Source organism: Sesamum indicum, linkage group LG8 (assembly GCF_000512975.1).
Source record: "Sesamum indicum cultivar Zhongzhi No. 13 linkage group LG8, S_indicum_v1.0, whole genome shotgun sequence".
Classification (NCBI taxonomy): domain Eukaryota; kingdom Viridiplantae; phylum Streptophyta; class Magnoliopsida; order Lamiales; family Pedaliaceae; genus Sesamum; species Sesamum indicum.
In genome coordinates, this window is record NC_026152.1 from 152,928 (window position 1) to 171,582 (window position 18,655).

Below are 18,655 nucleotides of genomic sequence, written 5' to 3' on the forward strand. Positions count from 1 at the left end.
TATTAAACAACTCAACTATACCAAACTGTCCACTCCTCTTTAAACTACTTCTTCCCATAGTGCTCTTCATCCAATTGCCTCCACTCTTTATTAGAACCTCAAAGCTCTTTAACCCCACACTGTTGCTCAATCCCAAAATGGTTGCGTTTTCTATCATCCATTCCTTACTCACAGCATACTCTCCATTAACAACTTTTGATTCCAACCTCACTGTGCTTCCAGATATATTGCCATTATACTGTACCAAACTCCACCTTCCTCCTTCTTTTCCCATCTCAATTTCATCTCCGTCATCCAGAAACACTTCCCCCGTGCTGTTCTCATTGCTGCTCAGAACCACCAAAAGCTTAAACGGTGTCTTTCGAGCAGCCTGTGTAGTCGAAGCTTGTCCTTGCATTGCTAGTATGTTCCCTTCTCGGACATGGACGTTTATATGATCGGATGGTGCATCAAGTGTTACGTATTTTCCATTTTTCACACTCAAGGAGTTTGAGTAGTCAAAGAGGCTGAACCAATTCCCCATTGGAAAGTATGCATCAACTGAGACGGCCCCTTGCTTCAACACAGGTGAGACCAGTACCCCTTTACCAAGAAGAAATTGAGAGTTGATTTCGTAAGTGTTTGTGTCTTGAGGGAATGAGAAGAAAAGAGGCCGAGCAATGGGGGTCCCTCTCATATGTGCCTCGTACATTAGCATGTACAAGTATGGAAGTAACTGATACCGGAGGCCAAGTGCCTTCTTGGCCGCTGAGGCCACAGAATCCCAGAGATAGAGTTCTTGACGGATGGTGTCTTTTGCAGAATGGTCCCTTGAGAATGGATAAAAGGCCCCTAGCTGCACAAAAGCAAACTTACTGGGATAGGTAATATATATTCCACGTTAATATCAAGAAATTGGCATTTTATTAGCTTAGAAATGGAAAAAGTAGTCCAAGAAAAGAAATAAGTTGAGAAGCATATTATGTATGGCATCAGTGGGTGCCTATTTTCCAAATTGTATTATGACAGGCAAACTACCTGTATCCAACGTCGACAAAGCTCTTCAGTAGTATTTCCAGAATAGCCACATATATCTGCTCCAACCATAGGGATGCCAAACAGTCCAAAACTCAAGATGCTTGGAATCGAGTATGCCAAGTCATCCCATGTGGCTGCATTATCTCCAGTCCAATGTGCTGTGAATTTTCCAGATCCCACAAAAGTTGATCGGGACAGTATAAATGGTCTTTTACCAGTCAGTTTGAGTAATGCCTGATTCGTGACTTTGGACTCTAATAGCCCATAGAGGTTATGAGCATTATATTCTGTGATATTGCCAAAATGCAGAGAAGTAGCAGGAACAGTTCTACTACTGATCGAAATTTGAGCTCCTGAGTTGTTTATTTTATAAGGAGGGTCATCGAGTGTGGAGCCTGCACTAGGAGATGAGGTTATAAAATTAGATATCTCATTCATGTCAAGCCATAGGCCGTCAAACGGGAGAAGATTGTGGAAGATACTGATCTCATTGCTCCAAAAGGTTTCGCCTGCAGGATTTAGAAAATCAGGGTAGTAGACATTCCCAGGCCAAACGACCCCCTGGTATGAGATATTATCTCGTTGTATAAATATGTTTGCTTGCATTCCCCTTATGTATGTCTGATATGTCTGGTTCACACTAATGCCTGCATTTGGAACGTAGGAATATGAACTAAATAATGTTTAGTGTATAGTCAAAACTTGTTTGTCCCACACATGCATTTTGGCTTATCAAATCAGAAAATTAGAGTTTGGCAGGAAATCATATGAAGAGTGGTTTATGTGTTACCAGGATCAAGGATGAGAACGTACTTCTGACCATTTTGGTGAATCAAGTCGACAAAACTCTTCATCTTCTCCAATGGGAAATTAATGGGGTCAAGTGTAAAATCCTTGAAACCATCCATGTAGTCAATATCCGTCCAAATAACCTCGAGTGGAATCCCAGCTTCGGCATACCGGCTGACCACTTGCTCAACAACATTTACATTTTCATAACCCCATCGGCACTGATGAAATCCTATATGAAAGAAGAGGAAACAAAAACAGAAATATGTTTAATTAGTACCCATCTGACTGCAGCAGCATCGGGAGTTTATGAAAAAGCACAATTTAGTGGGCTAAAAGAATGTGCACTTTAACAATGAATCAAGCATGGCTCACCAAAAGACCAGTATGGCATTGGAGCAGGACGACCAATAAGCTGTGTGTATTGATCCATGACCATTTTGGGAGACGGTCCAGCAAATAGAAAGAAATCAAGAACACCACCTATCACCTTGTAAGTAATTCTTTCACCAGTGTAGACTATGTCCATGCCATTACTATTGAGCAACAATACCCCATGAGCAGTTCCCACGGGGCTGCGGACGTCCATGTAGAAAGGGTGGGATCCGTATAAGTTGAGATCAAGATTGTCACTTCCAGTGTCAGCATTCCAGAGAGTAAGTGTTTGGTTGTGTTTGAGGTTGAAAGAACTCTTTGTGTGCTCACCAAGGCCGTAAAGGTTGGACCTGGTTGGTGGGAGTGAAGATGAGATTTGGAGGTATTGATCTTTGAACAAAAGAAAAGTGTCGGGAACGCCTGGAACCGGTGAGGTGTCAAAAAGTATGTCACCGTCTGAAGACCTTGAGATGGTGAAGCCAAAGGGGGTGGTGTTATGGAGGGTGAAGACGAGGTCTGAGTTGGGAGTTGAGAGGAAATGGTGGTCTTCAATTCCATTTGAGACAAGGAGATTATGGTGGAGTGGGGTTTGGCGGGGGATGATATCGTGTGGGACTTCCCATCTCGGGTTATCAGAGTCTGTAATTCGGACTCTGAGACAATCATCAGTTACATAACTGCGAGAAATGAAAGCAGGAATAGATTAGGGAGGTATGTGTAGTGTTGATGCAGTAGTCGGCATAAGCAGCCTCTTTGACTTGGGGGAAAAAGAAAGAGAAAGAAAATGGAAAGTGTCCAGCATACATATAGATACACCTACCTGGCTGTGAGGTTGAGATTATGAATGTCTGGACCAAGAATGGAGGAACTTTTGATAAGCTGAAGAGTGGCAGTGAGTGAAGATGGGCTGGAAATCTTGGAAATAGATTTAAGGGTATATCCATATCCATGTCCAATTGGCAGGCCCTCATCGCGAGCTAAGAAGAGGGGAAGTGAAAAACAGATGAAAAGAATGGGGAGAAGATGGGGATGATACAGAGAGGGAGAGGGCCATCGGCTTGTTACCATTATTGTGTTGAAATGATTGGAGTTAGGGATTGGTGGGGTGGGGCTTTTATGCAGTTTTCTTGGCGTACCACTTTAAAATATTAGATAGACTTGGCATCTTGTCTATCACTCTTCACTCTCTCATCAAATTCAAATTCCTTCTCATTTGGCTTTGTCTCATCTCAATGTTGTTTATACGGACTGCATTTCACTCACTTTAAAACCCCTTCATATTAATTATCAACCCAACTAGTTTTGAAATTGTCTTAATCTTAAATGACATATACCTAATTCATTTGGAGCATGCATACTATTTCATTATAATCTTATAGCTTTTTTTTGCCGCCCCAATATGTTATTTTATTATACTATTTTTTTTAGTGAATCTGATAAACTGTTATTATTTTTTTAATAAATTGATTACAAAAATCACTCTATAATATCACCACATAAATTAAACATGATGTACCATACCATTTCGGTCATTCATGGCCAACATTGACATTGACATGCAATACAACACATACCATCGATCATAGTATATATTGATGATGCCCATGCCCATCAAATATTTTTCGAATCCAGAAGACAAAACTACAGTCTAAGTCCAAACCAAAAGGTGGGGTGTGATGGGATGGGATGGTATTATTGTAAATTACTTTTTCCTTTTGACCACAACTGGGACTCCATCAAACTCCAATTTTGCCCTTCCCTTCTGCAACTCAAGTGGCCATGGGCATTTTAGTCAATAACTTACAACGGCTACAAAACTTTGTAGCCGTTGTATACGCAATAAACGGGGCACGCTCCTCCAGGCCCTCCTCCTCCTCCTCCCTCCACTTCCCAGTTTCAGACTGAGAAATCAATCAACCAAACTCTTTCTTAAACTCTGTCTCTTCAATTAAATTTCTCACTCGCTTCTTCTTAGGGTTTTCTTTTGTTGAGTATCTCTGCAGCAGAATGAATCTCAACATCTTCAAGAAGAAAACTTCGCCTAAAGGTAACCCTTTTTTCTCGTTTTTATTTTTTGTTTCTCTTATTTATCCTCTCCATTTCTGATCTGGGGGTTTCTTTCACTACGAGCGCTTACATATAATTTGCTAGAGATTATTCTACATCAATGCTCTTCTCAGCTCACCATATTTTTACTGGATTTTACTGTTAAACAGTCTTACATCTGTTTTGCTAGAATCCTGCGTCTTCTTTTTCCCCTTCAGTCATATATATATTTGGAGTTCTGGGGGCGGAGTGGGGTTGGGATGTACTTAATTGGTTTGAAGAATTTGATCAATGATTAGTACCGTGCTTTTACAGATGCACTGAGAACCAGCAAAAGAGAAATGGCGGTTGCCACGAGAGGTACTTTAAGCTTCTTTATTTTCAAGATGATATTCTTTTTTGTGGATCGTTGGATAACTGGTCATTGTGTATGCCAAATGCTGTAAGTTATGGGGAAATAACAGTTGCATTGTGTGTAAGTGAAGTTTTTCTTAAGCATCAAGGAAGGATTAGCTTTTCTCTTTTTTGGACTTCTAATCAATTGAATTTGCCTTAACATACTGATGAGAACCTTAATCATCGATAAAGTGGCATTCCTCTTTTCCACTCTTATCCTGCAGCTTCCAGAGTGAACTAGGGGCCATTCTAACTTATTTCTCTGGACAAAAATACTACAAGTGATCAGTACGAGTGAAGTCCTAGCGTCTGTAGCCCATATTGATTACCAATTTACTTAATGAAATTCTGTTATTTTCTATTTAATTTGGACCGTCGCAGGCATTGAACGTGAGATTTCTTCTTTACAAATGGAGGTAAGTATTAATCTCCTGCCACCATCTCCGATCATTTTTAAGTCCATCTACTTGTTCATGGTAGTAATATGAGAAACCTCACTGTTTCTTCTGCACTGTTTAGGAGAGGAAATTAGTGGCAGAGATCAAGAAAACAGCTAAAACAGGAAATGAGGCAAGTTTTGATGGTTGCACTTTTGGTTCTTTTCACTTTGAGTAAACTTGGGTACCAATCAGTGACTTATGCTGCATGTTTCAAGTGATAGCCTTGAGGTGAAGTGGTTTCTGACAGAAACTTTTATACCACTCACAGCATAAATTTAGACGTCACTCACCGAGAAACATTGAACTTTAAGTTACTTGTATGATAGACGCTCTAGCTAGTGTATACTAGGCAAGACACCACATGAAGTACAAAACTTCAAATCATCTCAACTCGATATGAATGTATCATGAAGCTGCCTGAGAAAGCTATGTACTAATGAATTGTATTATTGAATGTTTTATCCACTTTTACTTGTTTCCTAAAATAACAGTGATAATCATACTTGGCATTTTTCCATGGTGATGTCATTATGCACCTATGTATGTTAAGAGTTTGAGATAGTATATTTCCTAGCTTTATATGGCCCCCAATCTTGATGCTTCAGATTATTACATATTGTTGATTCTTGAGTTCCACTGAGCCGCCAGAAATTCACACATGATTTTCATGTCAAACTAGGCTGCCACTAGAATCTTAGCTCGTCAATTAGTTCGGCTGCGGCAGCAAATAACGAACTTGCAGGGAAGTCGTGCCCAGATCAGAGGCGTGGCAACTCATACACAGGTCATTGTTATACTCAATTTAGGTGAAATAATCACTTGGAATGAAATGACATACCAGCCAGGAATTGTTTCCTCTATTGACATATTTGCACTCCTTGTTTAGTTCTCTAACTACACATATTATCACCTGTACAGGCTCTGTATGCCAGCACTTCAATTTCAACTGGTATGAAAGGTGCAACCAAAGCAATGACTGCCATGAATAAGGTGGGTGTTTGAAACTAGGAATTCTAATACTGAATCAGCTGAGTTTGTGAATTCTATTTGTCTACTGCTACTTCATGACAAATTGTCATTTGGTCGTGATTATTTGTCTGTTTATTTTCACTTGGTGGGGTCAGTTTGCCTATGTTACACTTATTTGCTTTATGGTTTAACTATTAACATTGTTATACTCGTGTGAATTCCAGCCACTGTAGTACATTCCTGTTTTCTGATTGAGTCGAGTTTCTAAATATACTCAATCTCTCTCTTGGCCTGAGAGAAGATAGAGATGAGATCGGTATATTCAATCAATTAATCAATTTTTACTGTTTCCATTTCAGCAAATGGAACCTGCAAAACAAACTAAGATGATCAAAGAATTCCAGAAACAGTCCGCGCAGATGGACATGACGGTAAATTCACTGTCTAAATTTTAAAGGCTTACTTTAAGTATCTGATTGTTTTCCCTTCTCCTGTCTGGGTGTTTTATTATTTCTCAGATAATAGTTTGCCGCTATGTGATGGCAATGGATTGTCATCAGTGAATTAATATTACTAATCCGGTTCTACGTTCAGATTGAAATGATGTCTGAGGCAATTGATGAGACATTAGACAAAGATGAGGCTGAAGAAGAAACTGAAGAACTTACTAACCAGGTGCCGTACTAACTCCATTAAAGCATCCAGTCCTTCATTTTTCTCATGATATCATTACCTCTGACATTCGACCATTTCTCACGAATTCCATCTTTATATTTTTCATTTTTTCTATAGGTGCTTGATGAAATTGGTGTTGACATTGCATCACAGGTTGGCATCTTTTTTACATTTTAACATAACTCTATGTCTTCTTACTTAATGTTTGCTGCTAATGGTGCCAAAGAAAATGATAACAGCCCATACTCTGATCCCCTTTCTTTCCTGTAACAGTTATCTTCAGCCCCAAAAGGCCGAATCGCATCAAAGAAAGTTGAGAATGTTGCCCCTAGGTATGTCTCCCGCTCTTTAATCCTTCAATTTTCCTTTCCTCTTTCGAAAAATATATCTATCTATGCTTATAATGTCTTGCTTTTTGTGCACCAAATAAATATTGAATTCTATGTAGTTGTATCATTCTGAATAGATAATGTTTAAAGCTACTGCTGAGGTATTGATAATCTATTGTTATGTGGATTTCCAGTGCGACGTCAACTGAAGTTGAGGACCTGGAGAAAAGACTGGCATCTCTGCGAAGAATATGACGGAGACATGCATAGTTTAAAAACTCTGATCCAAAATACGCATATCTGTAAATCACTATCAGATCTCAAGTACTCGACCAGTGTCGCGTGATGACTTGTACTCTTTATTCCTACATTTTTCCTTGTAATGATTAAAATCTAGTAGTTTAATTTTAGCTTTGCAATACTTAGAAATGGGAATGTGGGTCTTGGGTGGTCGGGGTTGGTGCTATGGGATCTGAGGACACTTGACACACACTGTTTAATATGTTAATCAGCAGCTGGATTAACCTCCCAACAGCAAAAAGAAGCATTAGTTGAGTCGAAGTGGGTACATATGCTCCAATGGAACAATCCCTGAGTTAAGGGATGAGGTCCTTTGGCGCATCCATCGTCCTTGATGCCATGATGAAATAACATTCAATTGTAATACTTTTTTTTTTTTTGGGTGAAATGTAAGATTCATTCAACCAAGAATAATATTTACAATATACTCCGGGCATACCCGGAGAGATACAAAAGCCCACGCTAAAGATTAAGAACGATCAAAGCCGTGTGGGAAGAGTGTCCAAAGGACCCTAAACAATGTAACCTTGACTAAATTTATAAGCCTCTCGGGACAGGCTGTTGACCCCTCGAAAATGACTTCGTTGCGCTGCCTCCAAAGTGTGTACACCGTGCATGCCAAAGCGAGGTGTCGCGCTTTGTTCTGCACGGAAGAACCTGTCTTCTCCTTCTTGAGCCACTTGACCGCACTTTGAAGGGTTGACATAGTCCGGTTAATGCCAAGCCAGTGTCGGATGCGTGACCAAACGAAGTTGCTGAACGGACACTCAAAGAAAAGGTGCTTGGCCGATTCCTTGGTGTTGATGCATAGCGAGCACAAATCCTCCTCTTGGAGGAATCCAAGTCTGTCCCTCGTAGCTAGTCTACCGCGCAAGCCAAGCCACAAGATAAATGAGTACTTAGGCGGGATAAAAGCCTTCCAAATAGCTGCTTTCCAAGGCTGCCTCGCAAGTTTCGGCCTGAAGTACTCATAAGCTTTCGACGTTTGGAGACCCTTCGGGGTGGACCATCTCGTCATCTGCTCAATCGCTGCCTCCGAAGACCCAAATTCAGTGACCCCCTTGTTGCGGATTTCGGCAAGCCGTTGAAGGAGTGGGGAATCACCCTTCTTCGGTTGCCAGTCCCAGATTGATGCATCCCTAAGGTAGACACCGTTGACCCACTGCACCCACAACGTGTCTGCCTTGCGGTGGATGTTCCATAGAACCCGAGCAAGTAGAGCCACGTTCCAAGACTGAATGTGCCTGATGCCAAGTCCACCTTCTTCCTTGGGATGGCAGATTTCCTCCCAAGCGACCGGTGTCCTCCTAGAGTTCCATAGGAAATTCCTGCATAGACGGTGAATTTTCTCTATGACCGCCGCTGGAAGTGGGAAAACTTGGAGCCAAAAGCACTCCACACCCTGAATAACTGAGCGAATAAGTTCCAGTCGGCCTGCATAAGAGAGGGATTTGCCCGTCCACTTCGAAATGCAGTCGGCAATATGATCCACAAGCGGTGAATAGTTGGTGACCGTAAGCCGCTGTGCCGCTAGTGGAATGCCAAGGTATCTGACCGGCATCTCCCCTCTCGCAAATCCCGTTCGGGCGAGAATCCCGTCAAGCTCCTCATATTGGATGCCCGCTGTGAAAATGCTTGACTTCGAGGTATTGATGGTAAAATAGTTTACCAGCTAATTTAGAAGTACAATTTGCAAACTATTTGTCCATACCAATAATTATTTTTTAAAAAAAAAAACACATTTTTTTTGTATTTAGGAACGGTCAAAAAATTAGGAAGTCGATCCAAAGCCCTTTCCAACTTTGAACTGACATTAATAAAATAAACCGTTCAATCTATTACAATGTCCTAAATAAGAAGGAGGAAAATTAAAATATAGGAACCGTTAATTTATTTTGACCGTTCCAAAATAAGTTCCAACAAATTGAGTTTCACACCAAAAGAAAACTGGAGGAAAAAACAAATCTAGGAACGGTTATTTAATATTTGACCGTTACGAAATATGAAATTTAAATAAAACCACCCGTTCAACGCCACTGAAAAAGAAGAATTGCAAACGCATTCCATAATCCAATTAATAAACAGTGGTGGAAAACCATACCCGTGAAGCACTCGACCGAGAAATGACCATGAGACCGAATCGAATGCCTTGCGAAGATCGACGTTGATAGTACATCGAGGTGAAATCCGTTTCCTCGAGTACTGCCGCACCATTTCTTGGGCCAAAAAAATATTATCGGTGATATTGCGGCCTCTAACGAACGCTGCTTGGCATCGATCAATCAAATGCTCCAAAACAGGCGCTAGCCGGTCCGAGATGATTTTCGACCCGTGAAGCACTCGACCGAGAAATGACCATGAGACCGAATCGAATGCCTTGCGAAGATCGACGTTGATAGTACATCGAGGTGAAATCCGTTTCCTCGAGTACTGCCGCACCATTTCTTGGGCCAGAAAAATATTGTCGGTGATATTGCGGCCGCCAACGAACGCTGCTTGGCATCGATCAATCAAATGCTCCAAAACAGGCGCTAGCCGGTCCGAGATGATTTTCGTGATGGCCTTGTAGATCACATTACAGCACGAAATCGGCCGGTAATCCGCGACATGTGTGGAATGATCTGATTTCGGCACTAGGGCAATGATAGTGTGGTTGAGCTGCCGTAGCATCCGCCCACACCTAAAGAAATCCAAGACGGCCCTGCAAACTTGATCACCCACAATGTTCCATGCTTTCTTGAAAAAGCACGAGGAATATCCGTCTGGGCCGGGAGCTTTGTTGTCGCTTATGTGAAAGATGGCCTCCTTAACTTCCAACGGCGTAACTGCCCGACAAAGGTCCGCGGTCTGCTCGGGGGATAGTATGGGGCCCCATTCAAACACACCATCATCGACAGGGAGGGTGTGAGCCTCGGTGCCCAAGAGTGATGTGTAGTAATCAACGAACTCTTGGGCAATATCCTCGGCAGCAGTGATAACGGTCCCATCCGCCCTAGTGACTGCCCCGATGGAATTCATGGTGACATTCCTCTTCGCCATGTCATGGAAGAATTTGGTGTTGCGGTCCCCCTCTTTTAAGTAATGGATTTTGGCCTTCTGGTAGAAGAACTGCCGTTCGGCCTCGGCAAGGAAGACGGCCCTCTTCCTAAGATCCCCCAAAGAGTTCCGAAGCGCCACATCTCCCGGGTTGGATTCAAGTTGATTCTGGGCAACTTGCAGGGTATGATCAGCCTCTTTGGCCCTGGCAGAAATGTGGCTGTAATGCTGCGAGTTGAATGCCTTAAGCTCGCCTTTAAGTGCTTTCAATCTCTTGCAAAGGCAAAATTGCGCCGTTCCATCCACGCTCAAATTCTATTTGGCTTCGACAGTAGCTAGGAAATCCGGATGATCTGCCCACATATTGAAAAAGCGAAACGGTTTTGGCTTAGTTGGTGCAGGATCAAAGATAGAAACAATACCCGGAGAGTGGTCGGAGAGGCATCCCGATGTATTGAAATGGGCACTGCAATGTAAACCGCCCTCAAGCCATGCATTGTTGCAAAGGACCCGGTCGAGCTTGCACCATACGGGGTTGCTTGCACCATACTTTTGTTTTTATATTAGGTTGAGTTGGGAGCTACCTCAAAACCATTGCGTAATGTGCAGCTACAAACCTGGAGTGGAAGTCGTGAATAATGCCCCCACATCCCGAGTACCTGGGTGGTTCTCTAATGAAGAGCCATCCCGAGTCGTAGAGCTTCAAATAGGATGGAGGGGATGGATTCCACTTGCAAATCATAGTTTTTTGGTGTCCTGCCTCGATCTTCTTAACTTATATTTGGAACCATCAATTTTAATTTCAAATAACTTTATAATAAAGAAAATGTAGTTCGTCCTTGTAAATAAATTGATTTGTTTTATAATTTTATATATTTTGAAAATGTCGTGAAATCTTGGCACTTAGTAAAGTAGTTGGATAGATAAATATACTAACTGTTTTATTAAATATTTCACCATCAACTTTTTTATTTATTTTATATTTATTACAAACTCCTAACTTTTACATCTTTAATTAGGTTTTTTAAAAAATTAAAGATTTTTGTAAAAGCACAAGTTGCAGGCAGGCGTAGTGCGTGTGGGTCTGTGCAGCTGCTAGCGAGTAGCGTATATATAAGTAGAGAAATAAATTTAAACAAGTTTGTAATCAAGTCTTCTCCGTTGCGTTGTGCGCTAGAAAAGTCAAAACCAGCTTTTTTGTCAATGGAGGAGAAAACAACAAAATTCAATCTAATCTAATCCAATTGCAATCCAACGAGATTTGATTCCGCTTTTTTAATCTTATTTATTTATTGTTGTTACAGTAATCTCCTCATCCGATTTTACAGTTCCACCAAATCCAATTCTCCTCTCTGCACTTTCCGTTATACTATATAATACTAATCCAGCAGCTTCTCCGGTAATGAGAAAATTCTTCTCCTTTGCTTCTGATTGATTCCATTTCTGTTCGCAATTTCAATTCTTCCCACTGTGTCTTGCTCTGGGTTCACAATTTTTGGTGCAATTTTAAAGATTTGTGAAATTCTTTGCAAGATCTCTTTCTTCTTTCCTCCTTTGCTTCCGGTCGGTGGTTCTGTGAAACTTATCGATGACTGTAGTAATATTATTGTGCAACATTTAGCTTAAGGGCTCTTTTTGGTTGCAGCTTTTTTTGTTGTGTGTTTGTTTGGCAAAGATCTTGTCTTCAATTTGGTTGCATATGGCGTTACCAGATAAATCTAATAAAATGTTTGTGCTTTTAACTTTACTGATGTGAATTTACTAAGTTGGTTTGAAACTGTGACAATTTGTGATGGTTTTGTCAAAACCTTTGTACCGTGGTTTATCTTGGACTATTCTGGGTTGAGTGATGCGGAGATAAATTGATCAAGTTTTCTGGAGGAGCCTCACTATTGGTTTTTACCCTGAATTTTGGCTTTGCAGATATGCAGAGCCAGCTTGTGTGCAACGGGTGTAGAACCATCCTCCTTTACCCCAGCGGAGCTACAAACGTTTGCTGTGCGATATGCAACACAGTGACTGCTGTCCCCCAAGCTGGTAATGCTTGTAGCTCTTCTTTTTCTCTGTCTATTAGCGACTAATCACATTCTGAGCAACTGAAGTTATTAACGTGTTCCAGGAACTTTTTTTTTCATGAGTCCTTTATTGCCACTTAAGTGGCGCTTATCCCTCTCACTGTATTAACAGCATAAGAACGAATAGGTAAACAATTGACATCTCATGCAATTCGATGCTACTGTTTCATACTTGCAAATTATCAGTATAGTACAGAATTGCTCCCAGGTTGGCACTGCAATTTATCACTCTTAATTACCATACTATATCGCTATCATCTTGTATGGCATCATCTCGTTTGACATATTTTGCATTTCACACAAATTCCATGGTGATGTAAATTAAACTTTGATGAGAGCAGAGAGTGGCATTGCTATAAGACTATCCTGACATTGAGGAACTTTGAGAGAGTACAGACTAGGTTCTGCTGGTGTGTTTCTGGTGATGATTGATTGCGATATTAAACAAGCATGTAATCAGTTCACTTCATGTTCAGTGCATGTCTTGAGGTTTTGTATTTTGGCTTGGTGTCAGTATAACCTATTCATTTATTTCTATATGCAGGGATGGAAATGGCTCAATTGATATGTGGAGGTTGCCGCACGTTGCTTATGCATGCTCGTGGGGCAACCAGTGTCAGATGTTCCTGCTGTCACACTGTGAACCTTGTGCCAGGTTAAACATGATGAATTATGCATGAGTCTGATTATCCTTTTTTTCCCCTTAAAAAACGTTAATCCCCTTCCATAATTTGAAAATTTATCATCGCATGATCCTGGTAATGCTTGTTTACTTTATGGCTGTTGCTAATTAGGCAGCTTTTCCGTTGTATTGAACTAATTGGCTGATATTGTTGAATGATGGATGTGCAGCTGCAGCGCCTCCTAATAATGTTGCTCATGTTAACTGTGGAAATTGTCATACTATGCTGATGTATCCAGCTGGAGCTCCATCAGTAAAATGTGCTGTTTGCCACTTCATCACAACTGTTAATGTTAGTACCATGGTTTTGTCGTTGTGTGGCTATAAGTTCTATTTCACTCTCTCCTTCGCATGCATCTCCCATAGGGAAAACTTGGGTGATACCACTCCAGACACCAGTCGTCTTCTACTTAAGTAGACTTTTACTTTTTAATCAGATGGAGGATATTGATATCCTGCTTTCTAAAAATATGTGTCCTTATTTTTGGCTGCCAGACCAACTTCTACATGGAAAAAAGGGGAGGGGAGGGAGGACTCGAATAAAAAAATGTAGTACGACTTCCTGGTAGCTTTTATCATATATTGAATGATTCTGGTGTAGTAATTTTAGAGGATAAGATAGAAGCTTTTGCTCTATATGTCCCTATGGTAGGGTAGATCTGCCCAACGCAGGTGTTACCAAGGAAGTTTTGATGCGCTACTGCCACATTTCCTAGTTGTGCAGTGATCATTGAAATCACTTACATCGCTGAAGCTTGGTTTTTATTCATTTTTTAACCGTGGAGATGCAAATGAAAGCTTATAACACTTCACTTAAGGAACAGTGGTTGGAGATTTTCTTTCCTGTGTGATTAATAACCCTTCCAGGTTGTTTCCTTTGTCAGTTTGTTAATATGGAAACATTGGATTAATCAACTACCCTACCATTGAGGAGCTAGAGCGAAGTTCCTCAATCTTGTCCGTATGTTATTAATGTCTGGACAAGTTAGCAAACAGTGAAAGAGAGAATCTTGAACAACATAGGATGGAAGAGTATTGGGGGTTGAAGAGTCTCTTTTCTCTAAACAGCCAAAAAGTAGCCTTTGCTGCTATGCACTAATTATGGAAACGTGATACTGATTGTATTGGTAAATGTGGTGCAAACTGTAAAGAGAAAAGGATTCAAGCTGCTTATTTGAGAACATCCGAGTTCATTGAAACTGGAGGTCCACTAAACTCGTTAAAGTTATGTGGGATTTTGTCTTGTTACTCCTCTCTCTACTGCATGTAGTAATCCTACTTTTTCTTTTGCAGATGGGTGACACACGGATTCCTATTCCTGCACACAGACCTGGGGGGAATTTCACTTCTGCTTCAACACCATCGACTTCAACAGTAAGCCTGTTATCTTTTATGCTCGCCACAACTGTGAAAATATGATTATGCGTCCATTTATCTGAACCGGTCTATTTGGTACAGGCAGCAGCGCCGGCTCATAATCAAACGGTGGTTGTGCAGAATCCCATGACTGTAGATGAAAGTGGCAAGTTGGTGAGTTCTTGATTCAACATTTAGTCGTTCTCAGCGTGCGTTTTTGAGTTGCTGTCATAGTACTGTTGCTATTCTCTTGTATGTAAATGATGAAGGCTGATACAATTTGTTATTTCCGTAGGTGAGCAATGTTGTTGTTGGTGTCACAACATAGGATGTTAATGAAATTGGACAACCGTGATTGGTTGTTGTTTGAGAGCCTTGTGGGCTTAAGAGTATAGAGATACCTTGTGCATAGTGTGGCTATGACTGATATGGGATCTGTAACATTTGTTGTAAAGTAGGAGAAGCGAATTGGAGTGTCTTTGTGGGAATTTGCGTGTTATTTAGGGTGTTATGCTACCAAAGGATTGTTGTTGCTGCCTCACTATGGTTGGAAGATTTCTTACATGACTTTTTATAGAGTGATAGAGGATCCAAACTGCGAAATTGCAGTTGACGCCAATTGTATTATTAACTTATTGAATTGTAGAATAGACTAACAAAATTTGTCAACAGACCACGACCACCAGGCCTCTCGATTTAAACAATTTATGTAGGTGAGATTAATGATGATGTCCTAAAAGATAAACCATCTACCACTTGGTTCTTATCTGAAAAAATTGGTAGTTGTTGAGTGAAAATGTAGAGCAGGAGGGGCTGGAAATATAGAAATAAATTATTATTTGGTTTCCCCCAAAAACTTGAGTAAAGAGAGAAATCAGTCTCGAAATGGGTTCACTACCAACACCAACACCAACATAATCGCACAAAATCACTCTACTTCTTGCCAATGGAAGTAAAGTCACCATTGATCCTCACATGCAATTGGCCCAATCTCCGCCCACACATTCCTAGATACTGTATGTATATATACATATATATAGTTATCTCAATTAATATGTATAACTTTGCACATGCCAAGTTGATAAATTAATATCTCCTAGCTGCCTCTACACCATTTTTCGGTGATTATTATTTTTGACATGAATTTGATCTCGATAATGGTGCAGGCTTAATTTAATTTAATGCAAGTTATATATATATATGATAGAGGTGGAGGCAATATTAATTCTATGATATTGTATTGGTATGTTTCTCCTTAACAACTATCTAGTTTAGTTTAGGCTGCCTCTGCCTGCATATATAAATATATATATACGCACATCATCACTACCATTTTCAATTTTTCACAAAATTGGGATCCTATATATCAATTAACATAAATGAGCGCCTCACCACAATTCTAAGTAACATTCATGGATAATGGACCCCCACTTCACTTCTTTCCTGCCTGCCCTACCTATATATATATATATATATTAACCAGATCATTTTTTTTTCATATAAAGGGGTGGTGGCGTATCAATTCCGACCGTCCATGTAGACGGCCAGGATGGGACGTGATAGGTGAGGTGGCCGGTAGCTGGCTGCTGACGTCTGGCAATGGCTGCCGCTAAGGCAAGTGTCTGGAGCGTGCGTGTGTGTGAAATTAATGACTTGACTAATTGATGTATACATATATACATTATTATATAAGAAGAGGGCATTAAACATGAGTTTGAATTAATCCTTGGAGGTTTGATAAAAAGGGTTGGGTAAGCGTGGAGACAGGAATAGGATTCATGTGATAATAGTTATGTGGGATTATTAATTAGTTTTGATGATGGGTTGAAATAATAATAGAGAAATGGTATGTATATATTGTGATTGATGATCACATGGAATGGAAGGAGGATTGATTGTCTTGGTATTGGTACTGATTTTGAGAAGGGACAAATTGTGCGTCAGAGAATCCGAGTCTTAATTTGTTTTGTTGTGGATCAGCTTTTAATTATTAAAATAATTTGTTTCATGCAAGAATCTTATTACATATATATAAATTAAGTATGGATGGAGGTTAAAAGAATGGGAAGGTGAATTATAAATTGTGTGTGAATTTTGATGGATGGAGTTATTGGGTAAATGAAAAGAAGGCGAGATTGAGGGATTGATTCACGTTGCTGCTCCTCCGCCTCTAATACCACCCCATCATTTTTATTCATTCAACATTTTATATCATCATTCTATTTCTATGCATACTTAATTCATTTTTCCCTTTTCTATTTCTCAAACAATTAAGAATTCATGATGATAATTTATTTCAAAATATTGTAACTATTTTTCTGTAACTTTTATACAAATTAATAATTCAATTTAGTATTTTAAATTTTGAATTGCAAGGAATAGAAATTAGGGATAATTACACTCAACTTCGGTGTAATTACACATAAATTTTCTGTTGTTTAAGAAAAATTATATCTAACACCCCTGATATTTGTTTCCATCTAACAAATATATCCATTCAGTAGATAAAAAGATAACTTTTTCTGTTAATATCAATAAATTTAGTGAATTTTACTAGTATAGTGAGTTATTTGATTGATAAAAGCAAACTTAAACAGTATTAAATATAATTTGTTAAATTATAAATAATTACGTCTAATTATATCAAATTTTAGAAAAAAAAAATAATTATCCTAAAATTTAAGATGGCAGAGTAGGGAGGGAGAGGGGTCCCACCGCCACCCCCAACCCCACTCCCAGAAGGAAATGGTTTTTGAAGGGTAGTCCGAGAATTGCGGCTGGTTGCCGCCTCTTTACTTTCCCATCACTATTTTTTCAAAAATCACTTTCCACACTCACCGCTCTACGTACCTCAATTACCTATATATATATATATATCATATTACTTTTTATTCTTTTTAAATGCAAATAATAAGAAAGAAAAGGCTCTAGTTACACTTTAACATTTTCTTCTACTAATTAAATTAATTAATCAAGCCTTCCATTTCTGTATCATTTGATCCATTACATTTTTTTTTATACTTAAATGGATAATAATATGTAAATAATTACACTCCACATACAATAAGCGGGTGAACAGTAATTTATCCTTTTCTAATATTGGAATTAAGTAAATTATCTCCAAATAAAAAATAAATAGCAATTTATCCACCTGTGTTAAAAAATGAAGCTATTTATCTCACTAGCTAAGGAGGTAAAATATTTCATTTTTTAAAACACTCGGGGATAAATTATTATATTTTATAAAATACAGAAGGATAAATTGCTATTTTATTTTTTATAAAGAGGTTGTTTGCCTATTTTTCATAACACGAATAGGTAGATTGTAATTTACTCTATAATTAACTAATCAACTCCTACAAAAAGTAGATATTTATATATACAAAGCTTTAATGATAAGAAAAACTTAAATGCATTCTTGAAATTTCTTATTCTTTTACTAGTTATGAAACCAAACATTATAAGTCATATAATTAGATTATGTATGTGTCAAATATATATGTAGAGATAAAAATTAAATATGCTAAAATAATATATAAAATTAACAAAAAAACAGTTGCACAGATTTGACCCTTTGATGTGTACATTCAATATTAAAAAAAAAAAAAAAAAGAAAAATGAAGCAGCTGAAAAGAAAAGGGTAATAGATTAAAGAGATGATGAAGTCCACAACAACAATCCCATCTCTTTCTATATTGCTTATGGAGAAGAGGTGTTTTAATTATTATGTTCAAAGTCAGCCAGCGACTCTTTCTTCTTCTTCTTCTTCTCTCCCTCCCCCAAATTCTTCTCTCCTCTCTTTCTCTGTCTGTCTGTCTTAATTACTTGTTTGAGTACCAAGTCTTGCTTAAACAAACCTTCAACACATCAATCATCCCTATCCCTTCCCTTTCAACAACTGCCTAATCAATCAATAACCTACCTACCTAAGCTAATTTGCCTGTTTCGCATTCAACCCAAGTCAAATGACACACTTGTGCTGCTTTTCCTAAGCATGTGCACTCATTTCTTCAAGAGGATGGAGAATTATCAAGGTGATTTAGCTGACATAGTTCGAGCCACCGCCGCCACCTCCGTAGATGGAACCGCTGTCCTCCCCGTCTCCCACTTCCCCACCATTCCCATTAACTATTCTCAAGATTTCGGCGATCCCTTTACCTACATCAGAGA

General features: G+C 39.3%; 2 protein-coding genes across 2 annotated transcripts; one reads left to right on the forward strand and one right to left on the reverse strand.

The window, feature by feature from the left end:
• LOC105167244 (alpha-glucosidase) lies at positions 9-3,302 on the reverse strand (the record flags this gene model as incomplete). Its single annotated transcript, XM_011086875.2, is given in 5 exon segments — positions 9-835; positions 1,018-1,664; positions 1,808-2,038; positions 2,182-2,858; positions 3,002-3,302. Coding segments are annotated over 5 exon segments (2,630 nt in total), but the record flags the coding sequence as incomplete, so codon positions are not given.
• Positions 4,007-15,156, forward strand: LOC105167533. Its single transcript, XM_020695684.1, has 20 exons — positions 4,007-4,228; positions 4,543-4,587; positions 5,005-5,039; positions 5,143-5,193; positions 5,743-5,847; positions 5,982-6,053; positions 6,392-6,463; positions 6,627-6,707; positions 6,825-6,860; positions 6,981-7,039; positions 7,231-7,278; positions 8,034-8,179; positions 10,440-10,703; positions 11,906-11,935; positions 12,296-12,409; positions 12,992-13,102; positions 13,300-13,421; positions 14,423-14,503; positions 14,588-14,659; positions 14,781-15,156. Exons 1-20 carry the CDS (start codon positions 4,189-4,191, stop codon positions 14,811-14,813), a joined length of 1,617 nt encoding a protein of 538 aa, XP_020551343.1. The 5' UTR covers positions 4,007-4,188; the 3' UTR covers positions 14,814-15,156.